General features: G+C 34.3%; 4 protein-coding genes across 4 annotated transcripts in view; 3 read left to right on the forward strand and 1 right to left on the reverse strand.

Moving 5' to 3' along the window:
* Positions 1 to 3,263, reverse strand: part of LOC100177333 (protein disulfide-isomerase A5) — an 8,651-nt gene extending 5,388 nt beyond the window's left edge. Inside the window, exons 1-6 of the mRNA XM_002129487.3 lie at positions 3,080 to 3,263; positions 2,653 to 2,788; positions 2,155 to 2,261; positions 1,398 to 1,496; positions 762 to 912; positions 333 to 400 (exon numbers count right to left, since the gene is read on the reverse strand). Of these exons, the coding sequence (XP_002129523.1) occupies positions 333 to 400; positions 762 to 912; positions 1,398 to 1,496; positions 2,155 to 2,261; positions 2,653 to 2,788; positions 3,080 to 3,127 (609 nt within the window). The 5' untranslated portion in view covers positions 3,128 to 3,263. The remainder of the gene's footprint in view (positions 1 to 332; positions 401 to 761; positions 913 to 1,397; positions 1,497 to 2,154; positions 2,262 to 2,652; positions 2,789 to 3,079) is intronic.
* Positions 3,264 to 4,615: 1,352 nt separating this feature from the next.
* On the forward strand, positions 4,616 to 9,568 carry LOC100185990 (ectonucleotide pyrophosphatase/phosphodiesterase family member 7). Its single transcript, XM_002129552.3, has 9 exons — positions 4,616 to 4,821; positions 5,876 to 6,006; positions 6,587 to 6,735; positions 7,082 to 7,270; positions 7,527 to 7,672; positions 8,154 to 8,320; positions 8,497 to 8,615; positions 8,871 to 8,969; positions 9,177 to 9,568. Exons 1-9 carry the CDS (start codon positions 4,715 to 4,717, stop codon positions 9,417 to 9,419), a joined length of 1,350 nt encoding a protein of 449 aa, XP_002129588.1. The 5' UTR covers positions 4,616 to 4,714; the 3' UTR covers positions 9,420 to 9,568.
* A 200-nt stretch (positions 9,569 to 9,768) lies between these two features.
* Positions 9,769 to 12,632, forward strand: LOC113474339 (metalloendopeptidase OMA1, mitochondrial-like). The gene is made up of 4 exons (XM_026834955.1): positions 9,769 to 10,669; positions 10,933 to 11,196; positions 11,487 to 11,695; positions 11,784 to 12,632. The coding sequence occupies exons 1-4, from the start codon at positions 9,923 to 9,925 to the stop codon at positions 12,148 to 12,150; spliced, it is 1,587 nt and encodes a 528-aa protein (XP_026690756.1). The 5' UTR covers positions 9,769 to 9,922; the 3' UTR covers positions 12,151 to 12,632.
* On the forward strand, positions 12,565 to 15,391 carry LOC100181274 (sperm-associated antigen 7 homolog). Its single transcript, XM_002129533.5, has 6 exons — positions 12,565 to 12,732; positions 13,355 to 13,511; positions 13,710 to 13,772; positions 14,224 to 14,335; positions 14,712 to 14,868; positions 15,175 to 15,391. The coding sequence occupies exons 1-6, from the start codon at positions 12,651 to 12,653 to the stop codon at positions 15,267 to 15,269; spliced, it is 666 nt and encodes a 221-aa protein (XP_002129569.1). The 5' UTR covers positions 12,565 to 12,650; the 3' UTR covers positions 15,270 to 15,391.
* Positions 15,392 to 15,401: the final 10 nt, after the last annotated feature.

A 15,401-nucleotide genomic window follows, 5' to 3' on the forward strand; every position in this document is an offset into this window, starting at 1 on the left:
ACATGAAAAAAAATCCAAAAAAATAATCACCCACAAAGTAACATACATGGTAACTCGTAAGCTGGCACGAGGTGATAAACCAGTGTGAAAACGACTATCGTTTTCCGGCCACGCAGGGATAAAGTAAGTTACATTCATTCATTCAAATTTGCATGACATAGCCATACTGCCAAATTAAACCTTGAAGACAATCTCACCAAAGTATTTTCAAGTTTTTTAGTTTAAATGAGTTAACTTTATATCTTTATTTCTAGGAGATGCTTGGCAGAAGAAATTACAAAAGGTAAAAGTAGAATAAAAAGGGTTCGAAACCAGTGTTAACACCAACTTACAACTTGTCCTTTTACTTCTGTAGCAGCTTCGGCGAACACGGGTTTAAATCTCTTGCAATATCCACACCCTGGAATAAATACATGATAAGTTATGATTTCAATGCAAAAACACTGAACTCTAACAAAAATCTATAAAATTTAGCCATGCACCTTATTATATAAACATAATGTAAATTTCAGCTGAATTTTACACATGCAAAAAACTTTAAATAAAGAAATGACCATTGTAAATTATAATTTAAAAAGTAAAAACCATAACTTTAAACCCTTTAGTGACAAGACTCACAACCATATGTAAAAATATTGCAACCACATCTATACAAACAAAAAACATCTTTTTTAAGAAATAAAAAACCTCTAACCTCTAAAAATGGATAAACCTCTAAACATCTAAAATGGATAACCTCTAAATTGAATAAAAAAACATACATGGAGCATAGAACATGACAAGCAGCGGTTTGTTCTTCTTGATCATCTTATTAAGTTGTTTCTCTGACTCAATATGAACAACATCCTCTGCTCCATCTTCTTCCTCCCATGGACCATCGGACTTCGGATCTTTCAAGAAAGCCAGGATTGACTGAGGGGAAAATTGATGAAAGTTCAAAATCAGTTTTTGATGTTTTTGGTAAAGTTTGGAGCAAAAAACAGATGTCACCCTTGTTTAAAAAGTTAGCCAGTTTTGGGGGCAAGAAACAGATGATGTCACTCTTGTTTAAAAGTAGTCATGTGTTTCTAAACAGGTTGCATTCATAAAAGCTATCAATACTTCTAAAGTTGTTGCTGCTACTTTTGTGGGTGTAAGTGACCTTGGGCAAGACAAATCGTTTCAATCCAGTGGTTTGTTATTATAAGTAGCTAAATTGTCGGCCATACTTAAAAAAACAATTAACCACAAAGTTAAACATGGTAACTCGCCGCATAGTGTATATTTTCCCACTGTGTGAAGATAAATTACAATTATTCATTCAATACAACATCCGACATAGTCTAATACAAAACACTTGCATTTCAGAATACCAACACAACACAACACAGCCAGCAGCCACTTGTTAAAGTGATTACCTTAACAGTAAACTTCCTGTCATAAGTTGAACTGTACTCTCCATCTTTATAATGTTGGATTTCCACGGGTGAAGGCTTTGCTTTTTGCTTCTTGCATAACTATGAAAACAAGAAAAAAATATGTAAATATTTATAACTAGAACTAAAACTCAATTATAACTAGAAGTAAAATGGATGGTCTAAAATACTATTATACCTAATCTTCTAAACGCCAGTAATACTATAAATTAGAAACTTTAAAATAAGACAACTGAATTGAAAATACATTGAACAAATTATTTTACATACATAAACATACTGTAACAATTCAAATTCCATAAATAATTTAACTTAAATTTTGCAATACCGCATACACGGTAACAAATACTTACATACCCCAATAACATTAATAATTTAACTTAAGACTAAAATACGTATCATATCAATTTCAATACAATATATAATTTGACTGAAGATATTGCTGTTAAGACTCACTCAAAATAAAACATAGTTACGGAACCTAGAACTCAATACATTGAATAATTTAGGCCTCGGCAATTTGCATGAACATTAACACATACAATAAATTAATATTTTTTAGGGGCTTATTTGGGGCAAAATGCAGTGTATTTCCGCCATTATGACTGCTAACTGGCAAGAATTCATAAAGTCAGCCGCTAAAAGATTAATTACATTATACCTGGTAGCAGAAATAACTGAATAAAGAAAATATACAATTGATTGATCAACACAACAAACAAAACATTGTTAGTTTTACCTTCTTTCCTTCTTTATCAGCACAATCCACCCATGCAAGTGTTGCCGTGCCTTTTGATATTTTACCAGCTTCCCCAAACACTGAGAATCGCTTCTGGGCAGCACTGTCTGTTTTTAAAATTAATATATATATATATATAACACTTATTACAATATAAACATAGACTATTTCCATCTTGTCTGTTTGCATATGTATACTGTTGCCATATGTATGCACCAAGGTTTTTTAAATTGTGTGTCATTACAAACCATTGTGCCACGAATCTCATGTGACTTGCAAAACTTCATCCAATTAACATTAACTTTATGTTGTGGCACTACTGTCTACTCTGGTCTGGCCCATATCTCAAGTCATGGCAAGCTACACTGTAGGATCTCATTAAAATAAAATAAAACTGAGTGCTATGACATCAAAAAGTTAAGAACACAATACAAGCCATTCAAACTACAGAATATTGTTGCAATATATATATATATATATGTATGTGTGTAACTGTACCTGATTCTGCAAATAGGACAAGAACATTAGTTTTAGTCCGAATCAACTTTTTAAAAGACTTTACGTTGTCCACTTCTTGCACGAACTTAGAAAATTCATCTTTTTTCTTACATTCAACCTCTTGAAGCGACAGCACCTAGCAAATAAAATAAATATAAAAATATGCTGAAAATATTTTTTCCTAAAATAATAGCAAAACCATAAAGTAAATATATTGAGTTAGCATATAGCCAAGTAGGTAAATTTGTCACTAGTTCGAAACACTAAAATATAGTTGAGTTACTGCGTAAATTTGGTAAGTTATCCAGTAACACTCCTTCAGTCATATACCAAACTTAAACAAACTGATCACAGTCAGCAGTGTTCTATTTGTCAACATAAAATATAAAGCTGGGAATATGTTTATAAATGTTCATATCAAACTTACCAATAAAATTGATGCAAATGCCAGCGTAAATCTTTTCACTACATTCATTCTTATCGTATATATGCTACCCTTTTTGATTCTGTTAACAAAATAAACATTTAAATAAAGAAAGTATGGCTGTTTAATGTTTATATATGGTTTAAAAGAATATTTTTGTTTTGGAATTCCTGCGACATACGACGTTAAAACTGGCCACAAATGTGGACACGTAAACGCACCTGAAAACGTATAGTAAAAACTTACTACGTCACACCAAAACCAGCTGATTAGAACCGCTTCCGCATTTATGACACGTGTTTTCCCACGCTCAAACGCATTTGAACATAGGTTACCTAAGGCAATTACGGCTTTTAAAGTGAATGTTCATTTCTTAACCTATTCCTATACGATAATTAAATTAAATGTTATTTGTTTGTATTTGCATTGTTTTGGGGGAGTGTTCAAAAGGTGCTTGAATACAATAATTAACCGGTGTCGTGATACATTTGTTTCGATTGTTGAATTTGTATTGGGCGCTATTACGCACGCGCCGTAACACTACTGCGCATAATAGGTCGATGCAAACATAATACAAGGTTTGTTAAATATGGACCGACTAAAAAAAGTCCCGGGGAAAAATATTTTATATACTTTTTGCACCATTTCAAGGAACATTTCTACCACCTGTACTGTTGGTGTCGCAATATAAGATTACGTCAAACATCATCCTGTACCGATAATTACCAGTAATGAACTAATCACCAAAATCACTTTGTTGTTGCACTTGCCCCTGCTACTATTGTTGTATTTTGTCAAGAAAAAACAGGATAGTTCGCATTTAGCATTGTTTACTTTCGGTCAACTAAGAAAAATGTTCATTTTAAACAGCATATTTTTAAGTAATTTTCAAATGTAAGAGATAAGTATTAAATTAAGTAAAATATGCTTGTTAAACTAATCTAAAATAAAGTTTGTTAGTAGTACTTGAATATCCTACGCTACAAAAACATAGCCTATACAGTTCTGCTAACTTTAACCCGATAATTAAACTTTTAACGTACAAACGTTGTGTGTGGAACGTTTTCAATGGAGGGTCGTATTAAATTTGAACCGAGTGGTCATTATATTCGTTCCGACTTACTGCGCACGCGAAGTAGCGTTGCGGTCCATTCGAAATACAGCGCCGGGTACAAATTTAATGGTCGAAACAAATATATCACGTCATCGGAGCGTGTTTTTACGACTGTCGATTTGCTGTTATAGTTCCGTTCTCTTCCCTGTTTTAATTATAATTAATCGGATCTTCGTTACTGTAATCGAAAAGAGAAGAGAATCTATAGGTGACTACGTCCGCAATAAATAAACAATGTCCGAGTGTACATAATAGCGCATCTGGGCGTGTTGCAGCGGCCGGTTATCAGAAGCCGGTTAATTGGGTCTGGTTATCTCAGTGGAATTAGAGCGAAACTTACTCGCGGTGTTAAATTAGACCAGACAGCATGAAGCTTGTTAGAAGAAGAAGTGTACAAAGTGCAAAGTTTGCATACATTTATCATATCCGCTAAACCTAATAGTACATGCATTTAAAAGTAACATATTTCACAGATGCAAAGGCGTGTTACTTGAATTAGTAGACCCTCTGGTCTAGTCATCGAAATGCAAGCGTTATTGAGGTGTTTGCTTTCATTAGCATTTTTTTCTACTGCTACCACTGTTGCTACTAAACACCACAAGCTGCTTTTGATATCTTTTGACGGTTTTCGGTAAGTCGTTACTTTTATAGTAGGGTGGAGAAAGAGGGGAAACCTTTAGCGCATAATATCCAAATATCCTTTTTTTTTTCGTGTTTAAAAACAATTAACAACTGTCTATGGGAGTCGTTAGGATGCGGTTTTATAATTCTCTGAATGTTCTTTGTTTATTACCAAATGAGACGAAAAATAGAATGAATATTTGTCCCATCTTTCCTCACCCCATCTTTCCTCCTATATTTATCTGTATTTTTGCTGCGGTTTTAGTAGCAAATTGTTGTGTTATTTGTAAACAATGCAACCAGAGAATTTTCGGAACACACACAATAGCTCCAAAGGTTAAACAATGAGCGCGCCGATCACGCAATATAGCTCGGTAAACAATACGAACTTTGTCGGTGTCAGATGCCGTTAGACTTAAACAAACTGATCACAGTCAGCAGTGTTCTATTTGTCAACATAAACAATGAGTGCGCCGATCACGCAATATGGCTCGGTAAACAATACGAACTTTGTCGGTGTCAGATGCCGTTAGCCAGTTAGTGGGACATGCGGCGATATTGTGTATCAGTGTGTCGATCGTGGTTCAATTACAAACAAAACGAAAACGCTTCGCACAGTTACTTTGAGGCAACCAAATAAAAGACCATTGGGTTGAAGCTGTTGGCTTAAAGTGTCTCTTCCACATGCGTATATAATGATAAACACAGAAATCAGGTTCAACGAATGAAAATCCCTTGTTTTATCCTCGCATAGCTAAAACTCGACAGTCGTTATAACACGGATGTTCTGTTTCATACACCTCGTGCCAGCATACGAGTTACAACATATATGTGACTTTTCTGCCACAATAGGTTAACGTTACAACGTATGCTACATTCTACACAATGATCAATGGTCATATGGGGTAAGATGGGGACACTTTTAGCTCATAGTATGCACATATCCTCTTGTGTTTTAAATAATTAACAGCGCTCTTTTAAAATATGATGTTTTTAAATATCTTTATTTACGACCAATTGAAAAACGTGTCCCAACTTACACTACCCTACCATATCACTTTTAGGTACGACTATGCAAATGAAGAACCCATGTTTCCGGCTTTCCAATACCTCAACGCTAACGGTGTTCGAGCCAAATACCTGCAAGGAGCCTTTCCCACTTTAACCTCCCCGTCTCACATGTCAATAGCTACAGGTCGGTAATATAAAACTTATCAATTGAAACTGTTCCCACCTGTTCGATGTAACAATAACATACAAATTTAGACATACTATTCTGGGGCAAGATAGCCACCGTTAACACATAATGTGCCAAATATCCTAATTAACTTTTAACAATTAACAACGCTCTTTATGGTCGTGAGGATACTGGTATTTATGTTAACTTCTTTGCGTACTAAAAAACAGAACGATAAGAAACAATGAACGCATGTAGGCTACTTTACAAACAAACATTTATACGATTTGCAGGCATCTCTATATAGCTCCCATTCATCGCTCAGTACTTTTTATGACAGTAAATATATATAGCACATAAAAGTGGGTCCCAACTTTATATAATAGGGTGGAGGAAGATGGGACATCTTTAGCACAAAATATCCAAGTATCTTGATCGTGTTTAAAACAACTGCCGGTGGTCTATGGGAGTCGTGAAGATATAGTTTATAATTTATTGAATGTTTTTCCTTTACTACTTATTGAAACGAGAAAACAGAGCTAAAAAGTGCCCCATCTTCCCCACCCTACTGTATTATATGCTGCCCTTTCTTTTTAAGGTCTGTACACTGAGTCTCACAACGTTGTGCACAACTGTCATTATAACATGAGCGTTGGGCACCAAGGTTCTGATTTTCTTTCTACACTGCCTGTAAACTATTGGTGGGACACAGGGGTGGAGCCTATATGGATCGCAGCTGTCAATCAAGTTGGTATGATAGGAAAATGTACATCATGGTTTATGTGAAGTAAAATTGGTAACCTTGTATTATATTCCTCTATATGGAAATACACAGGGTGTAATGTACATATCATCAAGACAAGTCGGTTTACTTTACAAAATAGGTCAAAATTTCATAAATCATTAATTTTGACCATCCATTACGGTATTGGTAAATATTACGTTTCATGTTATAATCTTGCTCTTATGAAAAGCATTTCACAGTTTTGGTCATACCACAAAAACAGTATAAAAGCTTTTACTTTTTCAACCTGATTAAGAATAGATACAATTTATTAATTTCCATTTTACACTAATACAATTATCTTTAAAGGGTCTTAAAAGTGGTGGCTACATGTTCCCTGGCAGCTATGCAACTATAAATGGAGTTAGTGCAACAAAGAAAGTTCTACAGAAGCAGTTTATGCCATACTCACAGCGCTCCTGGCAAAACCGTATCAGCACTGTGGTTGGTTGGCTGAAAGATGAGGATATGGACTTTGTGGCACTTTACTTCGAAGAGGTAGAACCAGAAACATAATTTACAGCATGGCAATTGACACCAAGACTCAGTAAAAAGGTGTTTGCATCATTGCATTTAACCAAAAAATACCGGCTTCAATGCTTGACACAGATGGCGTATTTGTTCTTGGGCAAAACCTATATATAAAGTCCAATGGTATGCCACGCTGTAGCACCTTACTTGGAATAAAAAAATGTTATTCTGTAGCACCTGTCTGGATAATTTTCTACACATTTTAATATTGTGTATATTTCAGCCAGATACTCTTTCACATGAATTGGGCCCCGACTCAAAGAGAGTGAGATATGATGTGAAATCCTGGGTTAGCAACACTATCATGCATTTACTCAAGAAAGTTGAGGATGCTGGCTTAACTGATGACCTTAATATAATATTTCTCAGGTTTGAAAAGTGAATAGAGTGAAATTACGTAATGAGTTAACAGTCCCATAGTTGCGGTGACTTCTTTTGCTCCCCTATGAGATGGCATGTGTAGAAAAGTATATTAAATGTTATATTAACTAACCACTGTAAAGAGTTTTGCTAGATAAAATCTAAATCTTAAAAAGCTACTATATTTATATATATACACCGTACTATCCTCAAGGTAACAGCTTTTAAGTTTAGTAACCAGAATAAATTAATGAAAAATAAATTCAAAGCCTCTAAGGAAAATTCTCCTATTGTAAAACAAAAATTTCCTATTTTTAAAATCTGTTATGTTAAACAAAATTTCATCTTATAAAAAAATAACAATTCAGAAATTAAAAACAGAAAGATATAATCTGTGTGTTTTTACTGCTTTGGGTTCTCTTCTGCATATGGTGTAAGGTAAAAAGCTATTACAATGCGGGAAAGTAACGCTCTTGTTATTTTTACCCAGTGATCATGGGCATATACCAATCAACACGACAGTGGGACATGATGATGCAGTATCATTGAGCAAGCATATTAATATTGATGATATTGACTTCCAATTTTGCAATGGACCTATTGGTCTCATTGAACCAAAACCAGGAAGACTAGTTTCAGTGTACCAAGCTTTGAAAGGTAGGTATTCATAGTTAGAGTCAAATTAAACCTAAATAGGATATTTTACCTTTTGAGTTACACCCTTGTAGTTAAAGCGACTGAAATTATTGTAGTATGTTTTTTATTCTAATAAAGTATAATATAAATATGCTTATAACAGTAATTGTTTTTTAATCTGTTCGTTTTTTTTGCAGGTCAATCAAATGTTCGGGTTTATTACAAAGAAGAGATACCAGAAAGATGGCATTTAAAAGGAAGTGACAGAATCCCATCCATTATCGTGGTTGGTGAACCAGGATACTTTGTTTTCTGGGTAAGCCCTGTAAAAAAAACATAGCTTCAACAATGCACATTCTTCTTAAATCGAATTTGTCTAAATTAAATGTAACTCAATATAGTTTTTCAATTGTGAAATGGGTTTATTAACATATTTTTCTATTGCTCTTAGTCAAGTAGCTTTTTATTTATTTATACCTTGGTTTTAACAACTGGCAATTTTTGCCAATTTCCGTCCTTGTTTTTTTATGAATTAAATTTATGTTATGTTTACAACGATTGTCGTTTTTAGAAATTTCCAGGATACCACCCAACTAGGGGTGATCATGGATATGATAATAAATTGGTTAATATGAGAGCATTTTACTACAGTATTGGTCCATCATTCAAGGTAATGACTTATTTATATAGGCTACTAGTGACATATTACAGCTGCTTTTTATCAAACATGGGTTTCTGGTAAAAATATTACAGAGTATTTGAAATTTGATATAAAATTATGTAATGCTTCCATATTTTAAAATATAAAAACCAACAGTATATCACAAAACATCAATTTCAACTTTAATAACATTAACTTTATTTTTGTTATCTACAGAAAAACTATGTAGTAGATGGTTTTGAATCTGTTCACATTTACCCGCTTATGTGTCATCTACTCGGAATACAACCAGCTCCCAATAACGGGTCATTGGATGTTCTTTTAAAAACTCTGGTTTCTGATACGGATGTGCCCAGTGTTACGGTGTATTTAGCTGTGTTAATTATTGTGTGTATCGCCATGTACTTTGTATATTGTAAAACAAGAAAAGGTGCAAAAGGAAAGCATAAAGGTGTTTAAATACCACGCTTATGTACCGTTGTTCTAAAATCACAGTAATTAAAATTTAGAACAGTACTGCAATTACTCAGTTTTATTTTTTTATTGTATAGATTTTTTAATTAGAAGTTTATTTGCATTCCATTAACAAATACAATTCCTATTCCTCAGATGTTTCTTCGTTTCAGTCATAAAACACACTGTAGCTGCAAAAATAATCTACAAATATTTATTAGTAAGTCTACAATAAGTTTTTTTTGAAACTGTGATAAAGACAATTTTCTAAAGTTAATTTGGCGACAGCGGATCCGCGCAGAGAGACAACAACGTTTTTGCACCCCAGTTTCGAAGCAGGGAATTACCCCAAGCTTTGTTTTTCTTTAGAAAATTCACCAGACTCGTGTTTTGTCTAAGTTAATTGCACGCTCAGTTAAACTGTAGCGTTTGTAAAAACTGTATCGTTGTTAGTGTATATAAATATTTAGGTAATATTTCTCAAGTTCTTATCGTTACCACTGTATTCAATGCATGTTTTTCGAGCCGCCGTTTACTGCTTATGCAAGACGAACGTATTTATGAACCATCATACAACTATGAGAACACGCGCACTTTTAACCAGAACTATGCCCAAGCGGCCACACCTCAAGAATCTTGAAAGTTTGAAACAGTTTTCAACTTCAGAACGAAGGCCGGTCAACCCGTTGGTCATGTTTCTTTTTAAAATGAAAGGAATACAGGCTTTAAAGTACGTCTCAATTCTTTCAGGGCGTTCCTTCCGAAAGCTACATGACAAACTTCCTGAAGCTATCCAACGTCAACTCTCACGGCACAAAATCGCTTTCGGAACATCAGCTGTGATTTTAATGTACATAGTATACTACTCTATAGTCCACTACGACACATGCCCAATAACAGGCAGAAAAAGGTGGATTTCCTTCACAAAAGATCAGATTTTGGTTCTAGCTGACATGGACCGCAATCAACTAATGGACGAATATGCATCGAAGATTATTGACCATAAAACACCTCTGTACAAGCAATGTAAAAGCATAGTAGATTCTCTTATATCCCACAATCAGGATATTGATATTGTTAAAAAGGTAGATTGGAAACTGACAGTTATTGATGATCCTGAAATGAACAATGCCTTTGTTTTACCCAACGGAGAAATCTTCTTGTTCACTGGTATGGTTGATGTGATGAGTGATTGGCAGGAGCTGGCTATTGTTCTTGGACATGAGATGTCCCATGCAATTCTTGGGCATGTTCAGGTATAGTAGTGTTATGTTTGAATATATTGTTTGATGTTTCTGTAAAATGCATTGTGTAGAATATATATAAATACAGCAGGACCCAAAGTGTCAAAACAAAGGGAACCTCATTGTTTAAAGGGATAAATGCTAACTTTAGCAAGGTAAAAGCTGGTTTCAACATATGAAGTCACTCCTGTATTAAAAGTTTGAGTGGCATCGCTAAAATGACACCTATTTTTATAAGCATGGTCTGCATGAACTAATCCCATGCTTTATCATAGGAGCAGCAAAGTTTTGCTGTGTTTGGAGAACTCATAGTTGTACCACTGCTTGCCTTCATATGGTTTCTCCTTGATGACTTTGCTGCATTCGTTGTGTATTCAATCCAACAGTTCATGTACCCCATTATATTTGAGCTTGGGTTTAAGCTGCCATACAGTAGACAGCTTGAATCAGAAGCAGATGAAGTTGGTCTCATGCTTGCTTCTAAAGCTTGTTTTGATCCAAGATGGAGCGTGTATTTGTGGGATAAACTGGCTTTGATGGTAAGTTGGATTAGAGGGTAAGGGGTTCAAGGCTCACTGAAGTAAATGTCATTGGGTGCTATTACGGAATATTTGTGTACAGTAAATGCTTCAATGTCACCATAATCATCAGGTTTTTAGTTTTTTTAGTAAAATGTACACTTATAGTCGTCAATCATAGAAAAACTTGGATGCTATTATGCACCCCTGGTTCAACGACTGGGGGAAGTGTCACCCTAGACACATGATGTGCCACCCTTGACACACATGTACCTCTAATTACTCATATAAATAACATAGCATTTATACAGGAAGCTACTGATGCGTTGGTTGGAAAATCCGAGATTGATTTTGAATTCTCGTCCACACATCCAAGTCATGAGAAACGAGCAGTTACATTAGAAGAACGGATTCCTGAAGCAATGAAAATGAGACTAGAATGCAATTGCCCAAACCTTGAGAAGCGAAGTGACCCGCTTGTTAAAGCCCATGAGATGAGAAAGTTTGCAGTCAATATAAAGTAAGTGAAAAGTATTTTTCATTAAATTTTTGTTAATTGTAATTACACATGAATATATTTGCTCATTTTTTTGTGTTATTATTTTTAGAGCACAAGTGAAAATCAAAGAAGAATTGGAACAGCTCCAAAAACCCAAAAGAAATGAATCAGAATCGAGTGTCGCATCTAAAGGGGAAGAAGAAATAAAATCTTTGCATAAGAAGCTAGAACTTCTTGAAGATGAATACGACAAACTTCTTGCACTTCATGATCAAGAGACAAAATTGTTAAACATAAAGGATCAAAAGAAGTCCATACTGAACAGTTTATGGTCAGGACTTGTAGGTGTTTTTCTTGGTAACTCAAAAGACTCATTTGCTTCATTTAAAAGCAGAAATGATACAGCAGACAGCACACAAAGTGTAAATCCAAAATTGTTTACTTTTAGAGACAGGTACACGTTTTCTGATGACTAGTAGTGGCAAAATTACGGTGTTTTTTTGTCTCTTTGAATGCCTTTAAATGCAGGTTAAAATTTTTTTTCAAGTTCGCCAAACGTCAGTGCAATTCATAATCCATTTGTTCATTAAATAAAACAACCAGCAAACAATTTTTTTTATATTGGAACAACTATTATTTTAAGCTGTACTGTTATTTCAGTGAAAAGTTGTTGTGCCTTTTGGGTATTTTTTATCTGTTAATCATTGGAGTACAACATTTTTACATATTCTAGATTATTGCCGACAAAGGTATTAAATTATCTATCATTCTTACCTGATGCATTTCTGTTTAGTTTCTTTTCCCATCTTTATTTATTTCTTAACGATACAGATAGGAGTTTTCCTTTTTCTTTTTTCCTTGTTGGTTTGCCACTATCCACATTTTTGTTTGACCATTTCTTCCACTGTAACAAATTATTTATCAATCTAACTTCTTTATGTGATTAAATATAACACAGGGTAGGCTTACAATAAACATGGCTGACCTGCTTGGTTCCATACTTGGGTCTATGGACAAACCACCAACTGCCTCGGAAGATGAAAAGAAAAAGGCAAAAGGTGAAATATACAACTGTGTTTGCCACCTAAAAAATGACATAATATACAAAGAAATTTCAATACTTTTAACACAAAAATAAAGTATTTCATTTGTTACTTTTTACGTGTTTATACTGCCGTTGTAACACTGTTGGCTAGGCTGTTGCAACAAGATACGAGTTTTAAATCTTTCCTTACTGTGTCTATGCCATTGTAGTGTGGATATCTTTAAGCAGTAATTGCCCCACCCCAGTATTCAGTAATAAGTTGCCATAGAGAAAACACAAACACAAAGGAGCATAAGCTTGACCAGTTATTGCTAATGGATTTGTATGAAATTAAACCTGTACTCCCACATTACCAGAGGTTAAGGCTTGTTGCTGCTAACTTTGTGTCTTGGGCAAGACACAGAAATTGCTCCAACCCAGTGATCCTTAGTGGGTTGTCTAAATTATCAGCCATAAAGAAAAATCACCTACCCACAAAGTTACATGTGTTAACTCAAAAGCTGGCACGAGGTGTATGAAACTGAACACTCTTGTTATAACCATTGTTGTTTTTCGGCTAGGCAAGGGTAAAGAAATTACATTCAATTAGAAGTCTGTTACGATACATAGTTTTACATGCCTTTTATGAAATGCAGAGCAGCAGATAAAGATGAGAAAAATGTTAAAAGAAGAAAAAGATCGAAAAGAAAAATTTCGTAAAAATGTTGAGAAGCAGATTTCTGATTTTGTAAACGATGGTGAAAAGACGAGACATAAAATGAAACCAATGAATAAACTGGAACGAAGTATTGTGTAAGTAGAATATACTAGTTTGTGTATGTAACTTATGATCATATAACTAAGTGTGGAAATTTTATTCTTTTTCATTTGGGTGAGGTCTCACAGCCACAACGTGGCAGAACATGGGTCCTTGGATTTGGTCCAGGGTTGGCCCATTACCCCAACGCCCAGGGTGTTAAGATAATGTCGAAATTGTATTTGCTTTTTTAGACATGAAATGGCAGACATTGGTGGATTATCAACGCAAGCTTTTGGAGTTGAGGAAAATGACAGGTAGTTAAACTATATAGGTGTAGCAACCACGCATATTTTCTTTCATTTATTTGTAAAAACGTTTTTAATTGTAAGCGAGTTTTAACAACTGTTGTTTTGTCGCTATTGCCTGTCTTTTTGTTCAAAATATTTTTAAATCTTCGCTATTGTAGTCGAAGAGAAAAATAAAAGTTGTTGTATTTATTATATTATATGTTTACATTGGTTTGTGTAGCTATGTATACTGTACTCCTGTTTTTAATTTTTTATTTAAAAAAAAATTTATACTCTTAGATTGGCAGCAACAGTCAGCAGTTATGAATTTTGAACTATTTGTAAAAAAGCAGAAACGATTGCAGTTAAATGACTGTTGGGTTGAATGCCTGTACAAAGTCTGTTGCTTTTTTACAATTGGTCATAGACTGTTTATTTTTGGCCCATTGTTCCACATGTTTTAAGTTTTATATTCCAGATATGTGATGCTTATTAAGAAAGAGCATCCGCTAACAGAGGATGAAATACAAGCTTATAAACAAGGAGAGACGTGGAATGAAGAGAAAGAAAAAGAAGTTAAAAAGAGAAAGGTAAATAAACAACGGCCATTGTTTTCAACTTCTTGACAGTGATTCATTATTGTCATCGCATTATTTCCTGTTGTTAGTAAAGTAGAAAGGTTGTATCGAATGGAGCTTTGTTAACTATTTGCCATTACCAAGCCAAGTCCAAACCAATTATTTATGTTGCTGTATGATTATTTTTAGAGTGTTACATATCTGTATGCAAACCTAAAACCCATATACCTTGAAATTTTACATAAACCTTAAAACGCATTTTTTTAAATCCTTTAATAGAAGAACAAGAATATAAATATAAAAACTCTAACATGAAAAGATCAAATGTGGGACCTTGGGTTGCGAAACAATTTTAATATTTTTTCTTTTTAACCTGATCACTTTATAGGAGGCAGAAGAACGAATCAGAAACGAAGTAATTGTCGCTACGACCTCAACAGTAGAACCTACATCTAACTATAAGGATAAATATAATCATATTATTGGATCGTCTGCTGCAAAAGAAGCTGCACGCAAAACAGAAGCAAATAAATCCTTTGGAATGGGTGAGTGATGTCTTGTTTCTTTGTGAGCATTTGTGGGCAAGTAAACATTATAGGTTTTTTAAAAATCCGATAGTTTGTGTTGGTCACGTTTCACATACATTTGTGTCAGAAATGGTTTGAAAAATTTTACAAGACAAAAAGAACAATATGTCTCCGTTTCTGCCAGTTAAACACTAAATTTCAATAAAAATTTCACAAGGTCTTGTTGCCATGTTCTGCAGTCTGGCATCAAAACCCTTAAGTTTGCTTTAAATTTGTATTGATATATTGATATGTAGTTTTCTTCATACATCTTCTTTTCCCCAGTACCAAGTACAAACAAACGAGATCAAAGATCAATTGAAGAAACTCTCAACCAAATACGGGCAAAAAAGAAGCAGAAAACTGGAGATGGTTTGTGACAACAAGAACTTCAACTTAAAATCCTGTCACTAACTTTGAACTACTGAGATAATCAATTCTGCATGCCCCATGCACTTTATAGGCAATTTCAACAGTGCACAATAAATTTTTCAAAAATTTTTCAACCTGGA

This window comes from Ciona intestinalis, chromosome 7 (genome assembly GCF_000224145.3).
Source record: "Ciona intestinalis chromosome 7, KH, whole genome shotgun sequence".
NCBI lineage: Eukaryota > Metazoa > Chordata > Ascidiacea > Phlebobranchia > Cionidae > Ciona > Ciona intestinalis.